Source organism: Budorcas taxicolor, chromosome 20 (genome assembly GCF_023091745.1).
Source record: "Budorcas taxicolor isolate Tak-1 chromosome 20, Takin1.1, whole genome shotgun sequence".
In the NCBI taxonomy this organism is placed as follows: Eukaryota; Metazoa; Chordata; class Mammalia; order Artiodactyla; family Bovidae; genus Budorcas; species Budorcas taxicolor.
The window spans coordinates 22,943,166-22,968,155 of record NC_068929.1 but is presented as its reverse complement, the minus strand read 5'-3'; the positions used below and the strand labels follow the sequence as shown (position 1 = coordinate 22,968,155).

Genomic DNA, 24,990 nt, shown 5'->3' with positions numbered 1-24,990 from the left:
CTTATATCTTAGATTCAGGTAAACACATCAAAGGTCTTAGTCAAGAAATGCACAAATAGAAGCCACCTGGAGAGGGTACTGGAAAATCAAGAAACTGAGGGAACAAAGGGATTTACTGTTTAGGAATATCTTTTGATACAGAACAGGTTTGTATTCATATGCTTGCAGGACCATTCAGACTGAATTAATCAATCAGTCTTTTAGAAGAGGTTTTGAAAGGAGAAGCTATCTAAAAATAGGTTGCAAAGTCAGGTCAGTGTGGGTACACTGTATTAACAAAATGGCTCAGAGAAGTGGTTCTCAAGCATCTTGGCCTTAGAAGCTTTTTAAGTCTTAAAATTACTGAAGACCCAATGGATTCTATTTATGTGAAATATCTAGTATGTTAAAACTGAGACAATTTGGAATATTTATTTACTAGGTCATTTCTAAAAACAATAAAACACATTTTACTAAAAATAATTGATTTTCCATAAACAGTTACTGAGAAGAGTGATGTTTTTCCATGTTTGCAGTGTTCGGTGTAACAGAAGACAGCTGGATTCTCATATCGGCTTCTGTATTCAGTACCTTGCAACATGTCAATGAGTCACATTATGTAGCTTCTAGAGAACTCCACTGAGAACATGGACAGTGAAAAGGGCAAATGACATGTTGGTATTATTAGGAGAATATTTATGGTCTCATGAAACTCCTAAAAGCATTCTGGGGACCAGGCTTTGGGATTTACTGGTCAGACTGAAAGCAGAACATTATAACTGATAGAAAAAAAAATCACCTTCTTTATAGCTGAGTTTACTTTCCAGAACTAACTCCATTGGTAATATTTGCCCATCCTAATCCACGTTCATGAAGCTCAAAGAAGGCACAGAACCTGACAAAAGCAATATTCTAAGAACAACAGCCTACTAAGTTCAGTTTTTCAATGGAATAATTTTAGCAAAATATTCTTCTTTGTCCCTCACAGTTTCCAACATTGGTCAAACAAAATTACCTTTTTGGAAAAGAAAACTCTAGCTCCCATGTATTAATATTTTAATTAAAAAATATCAAACTATTTCCCTCTTCCTAAAACCACCATTGTATTCACACCACTCCGTTTCTGTACTATGGGAAGTGTAGCATCTAAGAAAGCAAGCTTGTAAGGGTTAACAAAACTTGCAATTAACATGGCCATAAATACCAGCCAGTTATCCTTTCAGAAAACTTTTGACTGAATGTGCATTATACTTATTTTACTATGCTCTGGGCAGGCAGTGGATTGGTGAGCAAAAAAAGCCTGCAACCTGTCTTCCTGGAACTGGCTGATAGGCATGAATCAAAAAGTCAAAAATGACTTATATGATGAAATAAAACTAAAGTAAGCTCTGAGAGCACACTCCAGGGCCTGCCACCTGCCAAGGTTTGGGAAACCAGGAACATGGTCTCAGAAGAAGTGAGATTTCAGTAAGCCCAGCAGGCAGTGTAGGAGTTAACAGGCAGGGAGGGTGGGGTTGAAAGGGTTCTTCCTGGAGTGGAAAGGACATGCACAGCAGTGTCCCTGAGGCAGAAGCAATGTAACAGGCCCCAGGTGCTGAAGCTAGGTCAGTGTGGCTGAATCACAGAGAGCAATGTCAAGAATGACGCAAGATGTAGCTGTCAACATAGGCAGGGATCAGGTCATGCAGAATCTTGAATGCCATGGGAGGAATCTGGGTGTTTACAGTGAGAGCAACAGGAAGCTGGTAAAAGATATTACATGCCTGTGTCAGAGTTTTATTGGTATGTTTACTGGATGCAAGGGAGGGTGGCCTTGTATCCAGCCTAGTGGATCCCTGTCGTTTTCATTTGAAAGTGGACCTTACCATCTGTTCATGTAAAATTCGAAGAATATTCCCTGATCTCAACCAGCCACGTGTGATATAACATTCCAGGTCCACACAGAGAGTTTTATTTGAAATTTTCTTCCAAGTTGCTAGCAAAAGCAAAAGCTTCCGGGAGCAGTGAATTTTCAGGATGACTATCTAAGGAATGTAAGAATGTGTCTCCAACCCTCTAAAAGTTTTATCCAAGAATCAGTTAATAGCCAGAATAGTCCACTGAGACCATAGTTTAGCACTTGAATCATCTGCCTTGAGTTCAGCTTCAACATTTCTGCCTCAGCTTTTAACAAAGGCTGTTTTTATAGGAAAATATTCTGTGACTGTTCTATATGGATTTGTTGCCAACATGCTACTATAATAAGGTTTATTATGTTATCTAGAGTTTTTCAAGAAGCCCCACATGGAAAAAAACAATGTTAGAATTTAGTACCCCCAAACACATTGTTTTCCCTAAAGAATTGATACATTTCTTCTTTATTTTTACATTAATGAGAACAAATTAAATTGCCACACTGGCCCACTGTGACTGTCATAGTTAAATTCAGTGGCATTAACTATGAAGACGTTTGTGCTTTTTCTTCTTTGCTTCATGCCAATTATATTTTGCTTATATTATACCAACCTGAAATCTACCTTGTAAGCCATCTCTAGTTCCTTCATGGAGTGACATGTGGAACATATATACACATATAAACAAAACTATGCCTTTAATTTCAAAAAGCTCACCCAATATATTGACAGGAGGTCAAAAAACAAGTCCACTGTGACCATTTCATTACCAACACCTTTTCTTTAAACCTTGCTGGAGTAGGTGGGAGAAAGAAGGGGTGCATATATATCTACAACACTGAAAGAATGACAGAAGACTCCATACAATAAAAGTTAATAACTCAGGCTTAAAGAGGGATGATTTATTTATCTTCTTGATACAGTTTTCATGTAAAACTCAGGCTGGTGGCATCAAACATATGGGCCATGGCCTCACTCCAAACTGCTGAAGCTCATTCTGGATCACTAATGATTTACTAAAGCTCACTCACCGTTGCTGCCAAGACAAAGACAGTGTATTGAAATGTACACTTCAGAGCCAAATTCAATGCTTTCTTGTCTAAGAAAGGTGAAGCCAGGACATGACAGCAGAAGAGACATTTAACAATGGGAGTGGAAGACCCTGGAGAAACTTTAGAGAAAAAAAAAAATCCCAAATAAGAATGCAAAGAGGTGTGTAGCTGCTACTGTTTTGGGGTACTTGGAACACAATCTCTACACACAAACAAAACCCATAGATACCAGCATGAACATGACTGTAGTAGACAGAATTCTAAGATGATCCCCAATGACCCAAGCCCTTTCACTATTCTCTCTCTTGAGAATGGTCAAAATCTGTAACTTGCTTTTAAGCAGTGGGATATGAATGACAAAGGTGGAGGATTTTGCAGATGAATTAAGGTCTTTAATCAGTTAACTTTAAATTAATCCAAGAGGAGATTATCTGGCAGGGGGAGGAGGGGAACTGTTCTAAGCAGTGAGCCCTTCAAACCAGGGCCTGGAAGTCAGAGACTCTCTCAAGCTCTCCTAGAGTAAGTAACTTTCATGTATTTTATAGCTGTGAGGAAATAAGTTCCCAGCACGAGCTGAAAAACTGAACCGTTCCCAGCATGAGCTGAAAAAGTGAAACGAAGTCTCTAATGGGACTCCAGGCTTGGCTGACACCTTGACTTAAACCTTCTAAGACCCTGAACTGAGGACCCAGCTAAGCCAAGCCCAGCTTCCAGACCATGAAAATCCATGAGATACTAAATGTAAGTTGTTTTAAGTTGCTAAACTTGTGGTAATTTGCTTTAATGCAATAGAAAGCTAATAAAAGGCACCATGTTGAAGGCATACATATTTCACATGGACATATCAGTACAAATTCACTATTTGAACAAAATTGGAAGAAAAATCCTGGGTGTTCACAAATGAATATATACATATGTACACACATCTGCAACACTCAAATCTGTCATCAAGAGAGAAAAAACAAATGTTCCCCTTATCATCATCTCCCCAAATGTACCCCATCTTTTGTCCTACTCATCTTAAAGACAAATACATTCATTTAGAGGTCCAACTAGAAACTTAAGACTCATCATTCATAATTAATTGCTCCAGAGCACTTCTAACACACTATCACCAAGTCTTATAACTTAATTTTAACACTTTTCATCACATTCTTTAGCTCTATCTCTATTAGCACTCATGAGCTTTTCTTTGAAACAAACAAGGCTTCTAACTGATAGTTCTGTCCACAACTTTCTCACCACCCCCCAAGTCTACACTCACATCCAATCTTGGATGCACTCTCCAGAACTGTTAATGGGAAGGAAACACAGGAAGTACAAAGACAGTAGAACTGGAGTGTGATATGATGGGAAAAAAGGCAAGAGATGAGATACCAGATAAGAACAGGAGATCAAACGGACATATTTCCAGATCTTGTTCTGGACAGAATAGTATCCTAAAATCTATGGGAAACCATTGAAGGATTTCCAACAGAAGAGTGATAAAGCAAAACAAAACAAACTCAGCAGACTCTTCTACTTGCAGGAAACCATTTTTTAATTTGAAAATGAAGTTTTTATCATGAATCAGCAACTTTCTTGAGAGGCAGAGCTGTTTACTGACTCTGTGATCTTGGCTAGACCAGTTAAGAATCTTAATTTTTTGTAAACAGATTTGGAAGCTGAAATAATAATTACTGTAAGGGCCTGGTATAGTAATGGTTCAATAAAACAGTGCTGGCTCCCTCTCTGCCCATTAGCTCAATGGTGAGACATGAGACAATACTCATTCTGTCCATTAATAATGAATGAAAGCTTGCTGAGTGAGTTGGATCTTAGGGAGTGGACAGTGGACACATATGAGAACAATAGAGTTAACATGTACTAGCAACTAATGAACAAATTTAGGAGAAAAAGAAGGCCATGCTGTCAATAGGAAATATTTTTATATTCAGACAATTCAGTTAGTACAGATTGTAGAAATAACTTCCACTAGCTGATAAGAAATGATAGAGAATCTGGGTCCTCTCAATGCAAATGGAAGGATTTTTACACCTCTCTTTCTACAATTCTTAGACATGAAGAAATACTTGGAGACTGTTTGTCCAACCTCAAATATTCTTGAGAATAAAGTGGTCACATCTAACCACTACTCTACATACATTTTGCTGAAGGTACCTGGGGCTGAAACACAATACTTCTTCCTCTCCTTCATTTCTTACCCCTATGTCTACAGAATATATATTCTTGGGGAGGGGGAGAGAAACATATTTCATGGACCCAAGTCTTGAAGAAATATAATTCTAATTCTCTAGTTTGTGACTGGGAAGGAAAAAATTTGAGACTGTAAGCAGACAGCAAGAGAATATTCCTTTCATTCTCTATACCCAGATGACACAGATTTTTTTAAGGATGACACATTCAAGGGGATGACTGGGCAGATTATGAAGCAATCTGGTGGTCACATGTGAAGAGCCTTTTTTTTTTTTAAGGCCACATCACATTTTGGACTGTGGTTGTTTGAGCCATGTAGACTTTAAGTGTTAGAGCTGCTAGCTAAACAGCTCATCGGATGCAGGAGTGGGATTTGCCTCTCCAAATATGTTGAAGCCTGGATTGAGCCAAAAATCAGGAAGAAAGGACAAGCTCTTTTGTCCAGGGCTTAAAAGGACTTGAAGTTCTATCAGGCTGAACCGCGTGAAGCTGGCAACATCTGATAATGTATACCTACAAAGATGGCTCACCCAATACATTGCAGAAGGAAAAAGGAGAGGAACGGCTTTAAAATACTGGTTAGATGATCCCGATGTATCTCTAGACTAAACTAATATATGTACACAAGCAAAAAAAAATCTGCTACTATAACCAAGATGCATGACTTCTGCATTTCTTCTAAAGGCTGTTTTGTGAATCTTTGAAAACTAGTGACTTATGCCAGTACTTCTACTCTAACAAAATGTTCTTAAGTCAAAAAGATGTATTGAAATAAAAACATCAAGTAGTATAATACAACCCAACCTGGATACTTTGTTCACAATTGCATTTATGAGAAGACTCAGAATTGGTAATTCCAATGAAATATTAGTGTTCAGAAAATGTCCCTTCACTCTACCTCTCGGCATTTCCAGGTTCTTTGCACAAACATGTCTATTTTCATGACACTACAGGAAATTTTATCACATCAATTCCTTCCCCATACCTTGAAGAAAAATTGAAATATGAAGACTGGAGAATTCTAATATGCACCAGAAGGAAACCGCAGCTGCCAAAAAGCCTTCTTATTGCAGAAACAGCCACTTAACATGATTGGAAAGACTGGAGATAATAGAGTTATAACCCAAGAGTGATAATATTTTTGGAAGAAAAATAACTTCGTTTCTTCCTACTGGTTCTTTCTTACCTATTTTAAAAGTATTTGACAAATCCAAAGCAATATTTTATGTAAAAAATAACCAGCAATAGCACAATCTTCTCAAAGAAGGAAAATATGATTCCAGGACTGGGTTTTTCTCCTGACTCTGTGGAGCTCCATAGCTGATCTTCTCTACCTTCAACTGGTCCCAGGACTTTCTAACCTGACTTGGTGTCCCCTGCTCCCTTGCTCATGTACATAGAATTCACATAAAGCAAATGACGCATTCACCTGTGACATGACTCAACTTCAACTATAATTTTTTAGCCTGAAGCTTTGATTCTTTCTCCTAGACCAGTAAAAATCAGATTTTTTAAAGAGTAACTCTATGGAGCAGCATTTGGGTTCCAATCTGTTAAGTGCACAGGGAATAAAAATTCATAATGTCCTTCCTTACAAGGTAATATAGAAGGCTCCTAGTATCTGATAACCTTTTCTTTCCATATATTAATGATTAATACATAACTCCAGGGAATGTCCACAGATCCTAAGCTCTTCTCCTGATACGCCAGTCATGGCAGGTTTATTTCCTTACATGTCCATGACCCATTACTTCATGGCAAATATACGGGAAAACAGTGGAAAGAGTGACAGATTTTAATTTTGGGGGCTCCAAAATCACTGCAGATGGTGACTACAGCCATGAAATTAAAAGATGTTTGCTCCTTGGAAGAAAAGTTATGACCAACTTAGACAGCATATTAAAAAGCAGAGACATAACTTGCCAACAAAGGTTCATCTAGTCAAAGCTATGGTTTTACCAGTGGTCATGTATGGATGTGAGAGTTGGACTAAAAGAAAGCTGAGCATCGAAGAATTGATGCTTTTGAGCTGTGTTGTTGGAGAAGACTCTTGAGAGTCACTTGGACTGCAAGGAGATCCAACCAGTTCATCCTAAAGGAAATCAGTCCTGAATGTTCATTGGAAGGACTGTTGCTGAAGCTGAAACTCCAATACTTTGGCCACCTGATGTGAAGAGCTGACTCATTGGAAAAGACCCTGATGCTGGGAAAGATTGAAGGCAGGAGGAGAAGGGGATAACAGAGGATGAGATAGTTAGATAGCATCACTGACCCAATGAATATGAGTTTGAGTAAACTCCGGGAGTTGGTGATGGACAGGGAGGCCTGGCACGCTGCAGTCCATGGGGTTGCAGAGTCAGACATGACTGAGTGACTGAACTGAACTGACCCATGACAACAAACTGTCCTTTGTCCAGAATTCATGCTTTGAATGAACACAGTGAAGAATCTGTGTTTTGCCTGACGAAGTACAAGGCGAGCATTCCTCCTTAGGTTCCATCAGCGGCTCCTCCTCTCCCGTGGGTACTTTAAGGGTTGGTATTCCCTTGGCCTCTGTCCTTATGCCACTTCTGTACTGACATCCCTTCTTTGGGGGCTCTTATTGATGCCCCTTATATTTTGCTACAAATTCCCAAAACAACCTACATCATTCTCCCATTCTTCTGATCTCTGAACTCTGAAGAATTGAAAGAACCAGAATTTGGAGTTAGAGGACTCTGGTTTGGAGCTAGGTAAATCTACAAGTTCAGTAACTTTGCTAAGTATCATTTTTCAGGTCTGTATTTAGAAACAAGAGTGTTTACCTCAAGGGCTGTTGAAAGGAATAAATGAAATATGGTCTTTGTTAAGTCCCTAGGAATTCGTTAAAGCCCCTAGAGAATTAATCAATAAATGGTTGTGTTGAGGAGACGATGTTGATAATGATGATACTTCCTTATTAACCAGACATTTCTATGTGTATGTTCACATGCAAACTCAAACTGAATTCATCGGTTTTTTTCACTTGACCTGATCAGTGATACTGTCAACCTCTAGATGACTAACCATTGTTGCTAAGTACTTACATATCCTAATACTGAGTGATAGGATGAAGGGAAAAGAGAAAGATAAGATGACAAAGAAGAAAATAAATACATACTGCTTCCCAGGTGGTGCTAGTGATAAAGAACCTTCCTGCCAATGCAGGAGACATAAGAGCTGCCAGTTTGATTGCTGGGTTGGGAAGATCCCCTGGAAAAGGGAATGGCTACCCACTCTAGTATTCTTGCCTGGAGAATTCCATGAACAGAAGCTATAGTTCATGGGATCGCCAAGAGTTAGACATGACTGAGCAACTAACACACTCCCACTTAGGTGTCCTAATACTGAGTGATAGGATGAAGGGAAAGGATAAAGATAAGATGACAAAGAAGAACATTAAGACATACTAACTGATATATACATAGTGATATGATACTATACATAGAGCCAAAAACATATACATAGAACCAAAATACATGAAAATATGACAATAAAAAGATTTGAAAGCAAATCTCTTTGCTAACACTATTCTCACAATTTAACATGTTAACAAAGTACCTAAATTCTAAGAAAAAGAAAAGTCAGAGAATTATACTTGGCAGGTATGATTTATAATAATATGGAAATAGACCATTTACTAGAGAAAATGAGCTTTCAGAAAGAGAACCCCCCCCCCAAAAAAAAAGAGTAAGGGGTGTTTATTGCTGCTGTTTGGTTTGTTTGTTTGCTTGCTTGCTTGTTTATGAGGTATAACAAATGCAAAGGTGTGGTAGTATGAGTTAGCAGATTATATACAAATAGACTTAACTATTACAGGCAAAAGCTCATGGTAAAATATGAAAAAACTAATAGAATTGATAAAAAGTAAGAAAAAGCTTAGGCGGGCGAGTTTTTAACATATTTAAAACATGAAGCAAAAGAGTGGTATTTTGTACAACACACACACAGACACACACACATTCACAGCAGCGATTGAAAGAATGTATATGTATAGAAATAACTGTGATTAGAAAATCAAACGGGAAGATTGTTATACAAGGTTCCTAGTTAAAGGTGAATGAATAAATGAGAAAGAAAGAAGAGAAATAGAAAGAGATAGAGATTTGATCATGAAAAAAAGAAAACTCATTAGCTTTATGATGTCTTTTAAGAGGAAATGATTTGAAGTGATTTTTCCACCTTTTACAAATGAGCTGAGAAAACTAATTTAACTACATTAACACAATTAATTAATGGTGGCCTGGAATGAACTATATCTCCCAATGTATTCACAATCAAAAAGCATTTTTATGCCTAATATGATGGCACAAGTGATCTATCCGAAACAACAATACAACACTGCGAATTGCATATGCAGACAAGTATTTTAAAACTGTCTTAAGAATATTTTAACCTTACTCCCATCTATACAAGCTAAAAATTAGAATGTAAGCTTTTAAATTTATCTTATGTGTCTAGGTAGTTATGGGTTAACTACAGTTTTCAGAAATACATTTAACTTAAGAAATCCTTTTATCTTTTAGCATTAAGTCAGTCAACAAGTCACATAAAACACATTTCTAACATCTCTCTTAAATTCATTTCTTTCCTTTTGTTCTTACTGCCACAGCCTTAGTTTCAGACTACCATGGTTTATCCCTTATCTGTTTTGCTGCAATAAACACCTAAATTGCACCTCCAATTTCTTCCCACTCCATGCTCCACATAGCTGCCAGAATCAGCTTAAAAAGTTCAAAGCTAAACACATAATATTCCTGCTGCAAATCTATCAGGGCCTCTCTAACGTCTTTAGAGGAAAATTGAGAAACCTTTAGCAAAGTCTTGTTTCTTCTTTCTCCCATTCTCTCTGCTACCTCTACCCTGCTCAGCCTGACTGCATGTATATTGAACTGTTCTCAGACTGGTGCCTTAGAAAAAACTAATCATTAGATACTACAACCTTTAGCAATATACCTAAAAATTCCTATTATTTAATAAAAATCAGATGACAGCCATATTCTGGTAAATAAACTGGCAGTGGACATTTGAAGAAAGAGTTATGATATTTCAGTTTGACCTTTATCCTTTGTAATTTACTTACATTTATTTATTTTACATTTTTTAAGTTATGAAAGTATGATAACACATTTATAGGAGACTTGGAAAAGACAGAACAAAGTTACAGACATTTCCACTGTATATTACAATTGTATTTTAGGTAGATAAATTAAGATTTTCAGTTACAGTTTCAGTATCAAACTCTCAAAAGTTAATAGACTGAATAGATAGAAAAGTAGAAGGATATAGCAGACCTGAAAAGCCGTATGAACCAATTCAACATAATTAAGATTTATAAATTTTCACACAACAGCATGATACAAATTCTAGTCAAGTTCCCATAAACTATAAACTAGGAGACAGTAGAACAAAGAAGGTGCAAAAATTTCATGGTCTAAAGGCATTGAAACCATTCAGAGTATGTTCTCTTATCACTGCGGGATTATGTTACAAATCAGTATCAAAAGATATTTGAAAATAACCCACATATTTTCAAGTGCGAGGTGACACTTACCAAGAGAGATCTTGACTTAGTCATTGAAAGCCTCAATCAAGCTATAAGACTGAAAAAACAGAGAGTGTGATTAAAGAGAAGAAAGGATTTAAGTGAGAAATTAATATGAAAGATACTTTAAAAGTCTCATGGATTTAGAAATTAAATGTTCATTTTTAAATGATGAGTGTATCTAAGAAGCCATAACAGGGACATTTTGAAAATATTTATAACAGAATAAAAATGAAAAGAGAATTTGTTGCATGCTGCTAAAGCTGCTCAGTGCAACTAAATACAATGTGGAATCTTGGATCAGTATGAAAATAAATAATGGACACTAGCAAAAAAATTTGTGAAATTTGAACAAAATCTGTATGTTAGTTAATGATACTGTATTGCACATGCTTGCATTTTTATAAGCAGATTTTTATCATAGACAGAAAACCCAAAATACTCATTAATTAATAACATCAAATATTTAAAGCATATGCTTAAACACAAGCAGCGTCCAAAGCAATAAACAGGCTGCCAGCCTGGTTGATGGCCAGTGCTGGTCTATGTATTCCTTTTCTACCAACCCTCTCTACATCTTTAATAGATTCTTGATGGATTTAAATATTTCTGAAGTGTTTCATGAGCTCCAGCAGATGCTGTGACATTCAAAGGAGTATCTGATCCAACATCATCAATACTTTAATTTGTCCAATCAATTAAGAAAAATTTCTGGGGAAACATTACATTGAACTTTCTGGCCAAGCTGGTCAACCAGTTCAGTGGTCTAGTTATTTCAGTTGCTCATATAGTTGTGTCTTAAAGCTCACTATATTGTCACTCTGCTGATTTAAATTCTATGCAGAGTACATCATGAGAACACTGGGCTGAATGAAGCACAAGCAGGAATCAAGATTGCCGGGAGAAATATCAATAACCGCAGATATGCAGATGACACCACCCTTATGGCAGAAAGTGAAGAACTAAAGGAGCCTCTTGATGAAAGTGAAACAGGAGAGTGAAAAACTCGGCCTAAAACTCAACATTCAGAAAACTAAGATCATGGCATCCAGTCCTATCAGTTCATGGGAAATAGATGGGGGAAACAGTCGAAACAGTGGCAGATTTTATTTTGTTCAGCTCCAAAATCACTGTAGATGGTGATTGCAGCCATGAAATGAAAAGACGCTTGCTCCTTGGAAGGAAAGTTATGACCAACCTAGACAGCATATTAAAAAGCAGAGACATTATTTTGGCAACAAAGTTCTGTCTAGTCAAGGCTATGGTTTTTCCAGTGGTCATGTATGGATGTGAGGGTTGGACTATAAAGAAAGCTGAACGCTGAAGAATTGATGCTTTAGAACTGTGGTGTTGGAGAAGACTCTTGAGAGTCCTTTGGACTGCAAGGAGATCCAACCAGTTCATTCTGAAGGAGTTCTGGGTGTTCATTGGAAGGACTGATGTTGAAGCTGAAGCTCCAATACTTTGGCCACCGGATGCGAAGAGTTGACTCACTGGAAAAGACCCTGATGCTGGGAAAGATTGCGGGCAGGAGGAGAAGGGGATGACAGAGGATGAGACGGTTTGATGGCATCACCAAATCAGTGGACATGGGTTTGGGTGGACTCTGGGAGTTGGTGATGGACAGGGAGGCCTGGCATGCTGCGGTTCAGTTTCAGTTCAGTTCAGTCGCTCAGTCGTGTCCGACTCTTTGCGACCCTGGTTCATGGGGTCGCAAAGAGTCGGACACGACTGAGCGACTGAACTGAACTGGACTGAAAGCTCACTAAGAAGCTAGGTTTTCTTTTTTTTTTAATAAAAAGTACTGTTGATATACTCTTCACATCAGGTGTCCAATAAAAAAACTATAAGGTATTACAATATGTTTAGGGGACCTGAGAAGTTTTCACTGGAAAAATGATGTTAGAGCTGTGATCTGAAGTATGAATAGATGTTATCAAAGCTATTGAATGGGAAGGAAATGGCATCTGTGGTAGATGTGAAGAGAGGCCCTGTGTGGGCAGGTTCAAAGACACAAAGATTAGTCTGGTTTTTTGAAACTATAGAGAACATTCTCTTTCCCACAAACCGTGGATCTACTGACTTATTGGCTATTTCAGTTAGTATATATGTCAGCTTCTTAGTTATTAATATAAGTATGAATGTCTTATACCCACATTCTATACGAGTATCATCTCATACTACTTATTACTTCTCAAAAAACCTGCTAAGAACAACATGAGTATTTCTCAGTATTTGATGATCTTTATTCAGTATCTGTGGGGCTTCCCAGATCATAAAGAATCTGGCTGCCAATGCAGGGGATGCAAGAGACACAGGTTCAATCCCTGGGTCAAGAAGACCCCCTAGAGAAGGGAATGGCTACATTCTCCAGTATTCTTGCCTGGAAAAATCCCAAGGACAGAGGAGCTTGGCAGGCTACAGACGATGGGGTCTCAATGACTCAGACATAACTGAGCACACACACATATTCACATTTAGTACCTGCACTAGAAACCTCCATGATGAGTAGCTATATGATTTTAGTAGAGACCCCTGGCTATTGGTCATTAGATAATAACCTGATTCTCAATACAACTGTAAGACCCCAGTTGGCGGGAATGATTCCAAGTGGTAGTAAAATAAAAATGTATATAGAACACTTCAAACTTTCACTTTTTATTCTAGTGGTTTTAAATTCCTTCCAGATGAGCTGGAAGCATACCTGCCTGCTAACAATAACAGTAGGCAAACGATCACAGTACTGCTGTGAATTTGAAGCAATCTCAATAGACAAAGGCTGTGCCTCTCTAATTGTTTTCAGAGAGGAGGATTATAAATAGCTTAGTGTAAAACATCCACCTCATTTTGAGTAATTTCTACCACTTAACTGATCTACAGTTAGGACAAATCCATGTGTTTATCAAGGCTACATTAGTAACTGGTTTATTCTGGAGCATTCTACTGAAGTAGACAATCTATGAAAATGTAGAGAAGCAGGTGACCATGCCAGAAAATCAGACAGCTGGATACCAAGACTGAATTTTCTTATTCCTTTGATTCCATTCTCATGTCATGAATAAGTGGGACCCAGTTTGGGCCACGGTATCCCAGAATTCTGAGCCAACCTTGAGGGCTAACCAAGTTGGATTTTCTTGAGGGCTACATTTGTAGGGCTTTCCTGGTAGCTCAGCTGGTAAAGAATCCACCTGCAATCCATGAGACCTGGGTTCCATCCCTGGGATGGGAAGATCCCCTGGAGGAGGACATGGCAACCCACTCCAGTATTTTTGCCTGGAGAATCCCCATGGACAGAGGGGCCTGGTGGGCTACAGTCCGTGGGGTTGCAAAGAGTCAGACACGACTGGGTGACTAAGCACATTTGTAGGGATCAACCAAGTCACAAAGCAACATTTGAGGGAAAAACTGGGGAAAGAAAACCTAAAATGTAGCTTCTCTAGAAACCAGGGAACAAATAGGGTATCCAAATCAAAATAGGGTAATCAAATGAGAACAAGGTTTTTACATTGAATAGTGGAGATGAAGTTTAGAGGAGTTCTCCAAGCTGGAAAATGCAGCTATATTTAGCAGAGCACACACAGCATTCAGCACTAAAGGGAAACTACTGGTAAGAATGCTAACTGAGGCTCCAGTGCTGATGGACTTCCAATGAAATGCCTTTTGACATCGGGTCATCACTATGTAGGTTTATAATAGCCATAGTTACAAGCACATTCACACTTATCTAATGCTTTATATACTGTAGGAAAATTATTGAAAACATACACACCATTTCACAAGTATCCTTTTAAAAGGTCCATGGAGAGATAATACTTGTAATTTTCAGAGTTAACACCAATGCATTCTTCTAAACAACTCATTATTCTTTTAACTTACTGTGAATCTTGAACTGACAGCATTTCCTTCCTTGGATTTGCCGATAGGAAGCTCAGAGCCAAATCTGTGATTCATTTCTACCAATTACTCAAGAATCAATGGCATGCATTTCTGCTTCCCTATTGCATACTATTTTCAGGCACTTACACTTTCTTCTGTTTGACAGCTTCAATTTACCTTTTACGAAATTGTTTTGTGACATAATCATTTGCTTTTGAGGGAGGAAAGAAAAGTTAGATATAAATAAAATAAGTTAACCTAAATAAATGGAAAATATTAGATTTTTTAAAAAAGAAAATATATCTTTTGTTTATTATAAAAGCAACAGATGCTCATTTTAAAGGAACATAAAACATCAGAGATCTCTGTTAACCATCCTCTCTTCTCATACCTTTAACAATTAGCGTTTGTTTGTTTTTTCCTTCTGGGGGGAAAGTATAAGCATATCAATAACCTCAGATATGCAGATGACACCACCCTAATGGCAAAAGAGGAACTAAAGAGCCTCTTGATGAAAGTGAAAGAGAAGAGTGAAAAAGTTGGCTTAAAATTCAACATTCAAAAAACTAAGATCATGAAATCCATTCCCATCACTTAACAGTGTAAACAGTGGTAGATTTTATTTTGTTCAGCTCCAAAATCACTGCAGATGGTGACTGCAACCATGAAGTTAAAAGATGCTTGCTCCTGGAAGAAAAATTATGACCAACCTAGACAGCATATTAAAAAGCAGGGACATTACTTTGCCGACAAAGGTCCATCTAGTCAAAGCTAGGGTTTTTCAGTAGTCATGTATGGATGTGAGAGTTGGACTATAAAGAAAGCTGAGCACCGAAGAATTGATGCTTTTGAACTGTGGTGTTGGAGAAGACTCTTGAGAGTCCCTTGGATTGCAAGGAGATCCAACCAGTCCATCCTAAAGGAAATCAGTCCTGAATATTCATTGGAATGACTGTTGCTGAAGCTGAAGCTTCAGTACTTTGCCACCTAATGCGAAGAACTGACTCATTGGAAAAGACCCTGATGCTGGGAGAGATTGAAGGCAGGAATGGTTGGATGTCATCACCAACTCAATGGACAGGGGTTTGAGCAAACTCTAGGAGACAGTGAAGGACAGGGAAGCCAGGCATGCTGCAGTCTATGGGGGTCACAAAGAGTGAGACACAACTGAGCGACTGAACAACAACTCCACTCCTATGATAATATGCATACACACATGTCTGTATAAACAGGCACACACATATACACTCACATAACCTCGTATGTATAAATATGAGTACTCATAAAACACACAAGTGAGTGGTAGTATATTCTATCTAGCCCTTAAATTATTTTTTCAGTTAACAACTCATAGGGTTTATAATTATATTTCAGTTCACGTAGATCACTCTCATTCTTCATCTAGTATTCTTCTGTTGCAGATATTACATAATTTATTTTACCAATTCTCTGCTGAAAGATATTTGGCTGGTTTCCTACAGATGTTTACTATATATGCAACATTGCAATGTAGTACCTCTCTGCTTCTTTGTTCAATTATATTCTTAGGTCAAGTTCCCAAGGATGACATTACTAGATCCAAGGTATACACATTAAAAATTTTCCTACACGTTATTTGATTACCTCCCAAGATTTTCCTAATTTATACTCTCCACTAAGGCATATTAGAAAGTGCCTACCTCTCCATGCCTTCTGCAATCCTTTTGAATTATTCATCTTTTAATCTTTTTCTAAAATATATGAAAAATTAAATGAAATTGCTGTTTTAATTCTTATTTTTGCTTATCCACAAAGTAGAGAACCTTTTCAAATGTATATTGTCATTAATCTTTCTTCCATTTTGAATTACCTCTTTATGTCCTTTGTCTATTTTTAATCTTAAGTTTTTAATAATGTTATTATTGATTTCAAGTGATTTTTTAAATGGTGTTAGGTAAGGAACTTTTTTATTTCAAGAAATAAACACCATATTTTAAATAATTTATCTTGCTTTCACTAACTGGAACATCGCCCTTATTAAATTCTAAATTTTCATATATACATAGGTCTCATTCAGTTCCATCGAACTTTTTTTATTCCTAAATTAATATCATGTTATTTGAACTAAAAGAATATATGATATGTTCTGATTTTATCTGCCTAAAGTGTTTCATTTTTTAAAAATCTCATTTCAAATGAATCTTTCAGTCACTTCAGCGAGACTATTACTCCATTGGAAGGTGATGTTCTTACAATTGTTCCCTTAGTGAATTTCAATGACTTAGTTCACTTTAGAACACAGTACCTTAAAGTTTGTCAATGGAGGACCTGTTGAGAGTTTGATAAATGTTCTCCCCAAAATATGCACTCCCGTTTTAACAGATCCTTTAGATCCAAAGGGGGCTTCCCTGGTGGCGCAGAGGTTAAAGCGTCTGCCTGCAATGTGGGAGACCTGGGTTCGATCCCTGGGTCAGGAAGATCCCCTGGAGAAGGAAATGGCAACCCACTCCAGTATTCTTGCCTGAAGAATCCTATGGACGGAGGAGCTTGGTGGGCTACAGTCCATGGGTCGCAAAGAGTCAGACACGACTGAGCGACTTCACTTTCACTTTCGCTTTAGATCCAAAGGACCCAAAGTTAAGAACTTAGTCTGTAAAGGAATCTCTCTAAAGAAAAATGGCGACATGATTCCATTAGAATTATTTTCATTCTGATGCTGTTTTCATATAAGCTAGATTTTCACCCTTCATAATTAATATAATTTCTGCCTTCATAGTCTTAGTCAAATGATAGGCTACTTGTCATCCAATACCAGCCCACATATATCTCACAGTATGATGAAAAGATTACCGGACTGGGAGTTTCAAGGCTGAAGTCTGAGTTCTGTCTTTGAATATGTACATGTGTCTATTCCTGGGAGAATCTATAGTCTCTTAGATCACCTATAAAATGAGCAAAATATCACCAGCTCTGTTATTTCATAGAGATTATTAAGGACATCAAATATACCCTCTCTGAGAGAGCACAGACTGAAAAGGCAAGGTTTCATTGTTATTATTTCCTCATTTAAAAGCTCATTATTTGATGAGCATCTATATAAACCATGCTCTCCACAAGGTCCTACTGTACTTAATGAGGGAGACAGATACAAAACTGTAATTGGTAGCTGCTAGAATAGAGATTCATGCAAAAATGCAATGTTGAAGCTCAGAAGAGAAAAAGATTCTTCTGTTTGTACCAATGTCCACTCAAGTGGTAATATATAAACTAACTTTGAAAAGTTTCATGAGTTTTTTCAAACAGATAAGGAGGAGGTGATGCATGGGGAAAGCAACTGAGAAACAAGAAAAAGCTTCAGAAAGAAAGAAGTGTAAAAAGGCACAGAGAGCTTAGCACAGTTCAGTGTGGTGATTTTTATGAGGTTTACAGAAGAGGATGGATGGCAAGACTTTCTGTGAGAAAGAGACTGGGCTAACACTTCAAAAAGTCAGACTAAGAAATTGAGATTTTGTCTTGCAGGCAAAAAGAAATCATCCAAGCATTTCAGACAAAGGGATGAGATTGGGTGGCTTGGAGTGTAAAATAGATTACAGTCAGGGGAGATCAGAGCTGGAGACCTTTTAGGAAGTTATTGCAACAGTTTAGGAGACAGATGAAAATTACAGTGGAAAATACAAGAGATATTTCTGAGGTAGAATCAAAAGATCTTGGATGTCTCTGAAATTCAAGAGTTAAGGGAGAGGAAAAGCCTAAGGATATCACTGGCTTGAGACCACTGGATGAACAGTGACAACACACACTGAAATAGATCAACAAATGTAAATGTGTACTCAGATGACAAAACATACCTTATTTCTTATTTAATTTCCGAAGTGGTTTGCTAAGGGTCGTGGTGATGGTGGTATGTGAGTGTATGGGGTCAAATCAATTTAGCTGATGAATTAAAAAAAAAATGTGAATGCCCTCTTCTTTGGAAAAATTTAGATGTCCTATTTTTAAATGTAGGAAAATGTTCTTCAGGGTAAAAATAACCACAACATCTTTTGAAATATAATAAAGTGCTATTTGGTATAATCCCTTAGCAACATTCTTGCTATGAGCCTGGACTAGCAGCAATCAAGTTATAGACTCACATATTGTGTATTTTTAAACTTGTAGATGGAAAATAAGCTGTAAGAGGGACATAACTATACTCCTCTTAGATTTGAGGCCTTTGAATAACTACCAAAATTTACTAATAGGGTTTAGTCTTCCTTGATTATTACACTGCATGATACTTAAGAAATCTTCCCAAGATACTTTTTGAAAACCACATTATTAAAGTTTGGAGATAGAAATTAGTGACCAATTCATTACTGGATGTACGTGTATGTGTGCTGTGTATGAATGCATCCAAGTTGGAAAGAGAAAGAGTATTTTGTTTTCTGAAGTGGTCTCTCTTGCCAATATCTGAATATCCCATTTACTCACAAATGCCTTTTAAAAGTAATTTTTAAACTTTTGGTTTCAGGCTATAACCTGGGAAACGGGGACAGTCATTGTTAAAACATAGCCACAATGAGAGATATAAAGTAGCTATAAATTGTAGTTCTTATTCTTCCAGGAAACTATTCTGTAAAGTAATGTAACCCCGCAGGATACATGTTTCTTCAAGTGTAAAAGCTGGGCAGTGGTAGCCCAGGTTAGCTTAAATTTAAGTCCCTCCCCATCTTGACATTTCTACAGAGTTAGCATAGTTTTGGAGAAATGTATCTTGTGGATATTGCAGGCTATAGATTTCCCTGTCACTACTCCCTAAGTGGGCAACTGGACCAAGATGTTTCAATCAGAACCAGAGAAGGGCTTACCTATATTCCATGCTTGGCAGATAGGTTCTTACCTTTTTTTCTCTTCTACCTCCTTCCTCTCACCCCTTTCCATCCCATACTTGGAACGTATACAATTTCAGAACAAAAAATGTAATGGATTCATGATATTTTTCTTCTGATGCACCAAAAGTCTCAGAACACACAGAAACATTGAAATCAGTGCTTTTTTTTTTTAAGTCTAATACTGTTTTGCCCATATGTATAGGAAATGTGAAAACATTAATTTTGCCATGCTTTCTTATTCACAAAATATTTAAATAATATCCTTAATGTCTTTACTTATTAAAATTTAAATATGAAAATTTGTCAGCAACTCCATGTCTAGCAACAAGTCTGTTCTCTGTGAGCTTATTTTTTGTTTTAGTTATCATTTTTCTAGATGATACATGTAAAAGAGAACATTTGGTACTTGTCTTTCTCTGTGACATTTCATTTAGCATAATGTTCTCAAGGTCCACCCATGTTGTCAAATGGCACGATTTCATTCCTTTTTTAATGGGTGAATAATATTCCTTCATCTATTATCACAATTTCTTTACTCATCCATCACTGGACACTTTGACCATTTCCGTATCTTGGCTATTATAAATTATACTGCGATGGACATACAAATGCATACACATTTTCAAATTACTGTTTTCCTTTTCATTGGGTAAATACCCAGGAGTGGAATTTCTGGATCATATAGTATTTGTATTTTTAATTTTTGAGGAACTTCCATACTGTTTCCTATAGTAGCTATACCAATTTACATTCCAACCAACAGTGCGCAAGTATTCCCTTTTCTCCACATCCTTACCGACATTTGTTATTTTCTTGTGTTTTTGATAGTTGCCATTTTAACAGTTGTGATGTGGTATCTTACTGTGGATTTACTTTGCATTTTTCTGATGATTAATGATGTTCAGCATTAATTTGTTACTGAGAATATACAACTCTTGCAGATTTAGAAAAGACTGATACAGAAAATATTCTGTTGTGTAAAAAGAAATTTAATAAGTAAATCATTTGTCAGTTTAAACAGTTGTTATACTTTGAGGAACTACTGGTTAAAATGACTAATTTGATATATATATATATATTAAAAAGCACTAATTTAAAAAATATTTCATTTGGTTCTCTTCGTAACATAAAGGCATTCCTCTGGTAAATTTATTATTTCAAATTCCTTTCACATTGTTTAAAAAAATGGATCTACCTCGTTAGATACAATTTAATATAAAATGTATTCAACATACCTACATTTCCAGATGGAATCAAAAGAATTGATCGTGAAATGTCTGAGGATTGCCTCCTTCCTATTTATACAATTTTTTTTCATTCAACCAAGTATATATACATCTTTCTCTTTGCTTTACACACTGTAACTAATTCTCGGAATTTTAGTCAAGATCGTAATATCTGGAAATGCTGCTATACATTCTAAAACTAGCCTTTTAAAAGACATATTTTTCTCGATAATCCATAGGGAATCATTCATCCATCCATCCATGAGGCTTTTTCAGAGACGTTAACTTGACAGACAGTTTAAGCCTTCCACTTGGATGATGGCACACACAGGAATACACACACAAACATACACTCTTTGCACATGTCTCACATGCTTATTTCATCTTAGATCATTGAAAACAACCTGGAATCTTCTGATTATATGTGATTCTCTGATAATGCACGTCTTATATTTATCATTATATTATTATATAAAGTAAATAGATCCACTGGTTTGCCTCTCCTGTAATCATTAACACAAGTGTCATGGCCAGGATTGCAGAAGTTAAAAATAAGGGTTAAAATCTCTCACTGCTTCCATAGCTTGTGCTTTCTGTCATTTTTTTTCAAAGTAGATTTAAACCATATTTCATATTTGGTTCATTTGGGCTTTATGAACTGTAGTATCAATCAATATAAACTTCATATTCCATTTTATATCTTTCTTGATTCTGTCAACACACCCAGGTTCTGCACGCATTTATTTTAGCAGCACCCATCACCTTTGTTGAGTCAGGAGACTTAGGCTTTAGTTTTAGCTCTGACACTCAAAGGCCATGTGTTACTGAACAAGTTACTCATATCCTCTAGGTCTCAGTGTTCTTATCAATAAAGTGGACATAGTACCATTTCATCTCAGTGTTGTTAATGAGTTCAAATATTTATGCAATTTGGGGATAATTTTTAAGCATTGCTACTGTTCTCTTTAAAGAATGCAAGTAATAACCATACTTTCTTGTAAAAGACATTTATTTGCAAAAGCAACTATATTAAGGAAATTTTGAAATGCAGTGTTCAAGTGTTTGGAAAATACATAAGTGATGTAAAGATCCTTAAATAGAACAACCATGATTTATCAGGTGAACCACAGTGGAAGTTATGTGTAAATGTTATACAGCTTAGTTTTTGGTGAACCATTTAACTAACAAATTTCAAGTAGAAGAATTAATCAGTGTAGAGAACAGAGCAAAAAATAAATTCAAATCAACAATGCAATACCTCTGTTTCAATTAGCTCATTTTTCTCCCTCCACACTCTCAAACATATTCTGTTTTATTTTAATAAATGAAGTTGATTAAGAGGCTCTACAAAGTCAATCAACCCACCGAGTATATACACTAGAACTCTTATTCTTATTTAATGTTTACTAATGGCTGCAGCTTCCCTGGTGGCTCAGTTGGCAAGGGGGCTGCCTGCAATGCAGGAGACCTGGGTTCAATCCCTGGGTTAGGAATATCCCCTGGAGAGAAGCATGGTAACCCACTCCAACATTCTTGCCTGGAGAATCCCATGGACAGAGGAGCCTGGCAGGCTGCAGTCTATGGGGTCACAAGAGCTGGACACAACAGAGAGACTAAACCATATAGCAAGAGCTCAGTCTCATAATCTTTTATCCCTAGGTCAAACATACAAAGTGCCATGCTTGCCTTTATTCCATTTTGAGGACCCACATACATACTGTTCAGCCCAAGTGGAGAACACCCACCTGTTCAAAGAGTAAAGCTACATATGGGTTTTAGCAGTCTGGACTCTAAAAATGAAACTTGCATACTAATTTTACAAATGTCTGCAAATCACACCAATCTTTAGCATTTAAATTGATCTGAATTGACATTAGTAACTATAATTTTCACTCTTCTTATCTAACGGGTACGATGCCATTACCAGGAACAATGTCTGTCCTTCTGTGGCTAAGACGAAGGCAGAGGGTGTGAGGACCTGCGTGTATGCACGTCAGGGTTGGGATATTCTATTTGGCTGGATTCCCTCTGACCATAGTGTATACAACCCAGAGAGACATGCTCATTAAAGAAAGGAAGGAAGGGAATAGTAGACAAGGGAAGGGAAGGAAGGGAAAAGAAAGAAAGAGAGGGAGAAAGGAAGGAAGGAAGAGGGAGGAGGGATGGCTGGCTGGAGGGAGAGAAGAAGGAAACTCAGAAAAACATATTTGAACACTATTAAGATTTTCTAATAAATCCAACCTACTGTCAATTACTGTTGGACAAACAATTCCAGTCTCAGGTTTTCCTGTTTCCATACCCAACCCTGATGTACAGTTTACAGTTACCCATCAGACAGGTATGTGCCTTGCACTTGCAGTCCATCAATGTCTGCCCAAGCCTAAGAGGTGAAGAGAACCCTGCTTTGCCATAGGTGTGCCAAGGATCTGCAGCTCCTGAAACATTTGTGTGCGCTCCTGTCCGTGTGGGGGAGGGGATTTGTGGCTTTGAGGGCCCGGGACACGGGAAAAAGGAGCTGTTTCCGGTTGCCAGGAAAGGGACTGAAAAGGGGCCCAACTTCCACCACCGTTCCTGAGTGGAGAGAATCTGGAGCTAACTCCTCAGAGCAGTTGTGTCTCGCTCTTGGAATATTTTCTTGGAGTTGGAGCGGTAGGCATCTATTAAAACTCTGGTGAAATGCCACTTCTATGCCCCGTCTTCCGGAGCACTTTATGTTAAAGGGAAAATCACTGCAATCAGATCTCTACGAACTCGCCTGCTGCTAAAACGAGGTGCTTTCTTTCTGAGATTCTGCAGGGACCATTCGATACACACATGCTTGCACACACCACACACCGACAGTGTAACTCCCACAGCATCCTCGCTCCCGCCCTCCTTCCATCTCTCCCTCCTTTCCTCTCCTAAGGATTGCTGAACATTTTGCTCCAAACTCTCCAAGTCACCCACGTGTTTGTTCTCCTCTTTCGCTGTCCAATTTACTTCCCGACTTGACAGAGTTGTTCTCAAGCTTTTACTGCAATTGTAGGACCAAGCTTTCTCGCCCATTCCCCCACCCCTGCCCTGCCACCCCACCCCGCCTTACTCTGGGGTTGTAGATAGATTACTGGGTGTTTTCCTGGCTCAACACCCCCCACCCCACCCCTCTCCTTCATCAGCCAGAGAAATCGGAATTCGCCTGCTGAAGTCTCACTCGCCAGGGTGGGGTGGAAGTGGGTGGGGAGGGGAGAGGGATGGGTGGTCTACACGACTGGGAAGCTCAATCTCTCTCTCTCATACACACATGCACACTCAACATTGATGCCGTACTTTTGGGGTCTCTTACACACACCTGAATAGCAACCTTTCAAGCAAGGACAGACACGCCCCTGCTGGCCCTCCCGCGATTCCCAGAATAGAATTTGGCCCAGGGTCCAGGAAGGCATGGGTAAATGGACCATCGAGGAGATTCTGAGAGCTGGGGAGGTGACCCCTTGCCTGAATAGGGGAGGGGGCGCTCTCCACTCACCGCCTGAGTCCCTGGAACGACGAGGGCCAGGACATCCTGGATTTCTTCAGGCCGGGCCGGTGGCCGGTCTCCACGGCGTAGGAGGTGCGGTCCATGGCGCGGCAGTACAGGTAGCGCTCGGTGTCCGAGTAGCCGCGGTGCCGGACGCGGCCGGTGGCCCCGCTCGAGGCGTAGCGGCCGCGAGCCGCCCCGGGCGGCGGCGGCGGGGGCGGCGGCAGGGGGGGCGGCGGTGGCTGCAGGGGGCACTGGGGCTGGGGCGAGGGCGGCGGCGGCGGGGGCAGGTGGTGAAGGGGGTGCAAGAGACGGAACTGGGGCTGCCGGAGCGGGTACTGGTGGTGCTGCTCATGCCTCCAGAGGTGCTTGGGGGCTTTGAGCGCGGCCCCGCCGGCGCCGTCGCTGCCCTCGCCGCTGCCCGCCCGGGCCGGCACGCTGCTGCCCTCTGCCTCCATCGTGGCTCTCGGCTCCGCGCCCTGCTGCCCAGCTGGGTTCACCACGCCGGCCAGAGCGCCTCCCCGATGCTGCCGCCGCCGCCGCTTCAGGAGCCGAGCTGAGGCTGGGCTCCGCTTCCCACTTGAAGCCGCCAGAGGCTCCAGACGACCGAAAGGGGGCTCTGCCAGCGGGAGAGGTCACAGAACACGACAGGGCTCCCTCCACGGTGCTTGTGCCAGAGGCACGCTCCTGGGCTCCCCAAGTCTCCAAGACTAAGGCGCGAGATGCGCGGCTTCGCCAATGGTCGGTGCTCCCTTTCTTCTTCTCTTCCTTCCTCCCGGCGCCGGCGGTGATAGCAGGAATTGTTAGCAGCTGGAGCTGCAGAAGCAGCAGCAGCAGCGGCCAGAGGAGCCGCCTCCTCG

The 24,990-nt window shown here is 39.0% G+C and overlaps 1 protein-coding gene across 1 annotated transcript in view; it reads right to left on the bottom strand.

The window, feature by feature from the left end:
• Nucleotides 1-24,588, bottom strand: part of PDE4D (phosphodiesterase 4D) — a 974,373-nt gene extending 949,785 nt beyond the window's left edge. The window contains exon 1 of the mRNA XM_052659249.1: nucleotides 24,140-24,588. Coding sequence (XP_052515209.1) covers nucleotides 24,140-24,588 — 449 coding nt within the window. The remainder of the gene's footprint in view (nucleotides 1-24,139) is intronic.
• Nucleotides 24,589-24,990: the final 402 nt, after the last annotated feature.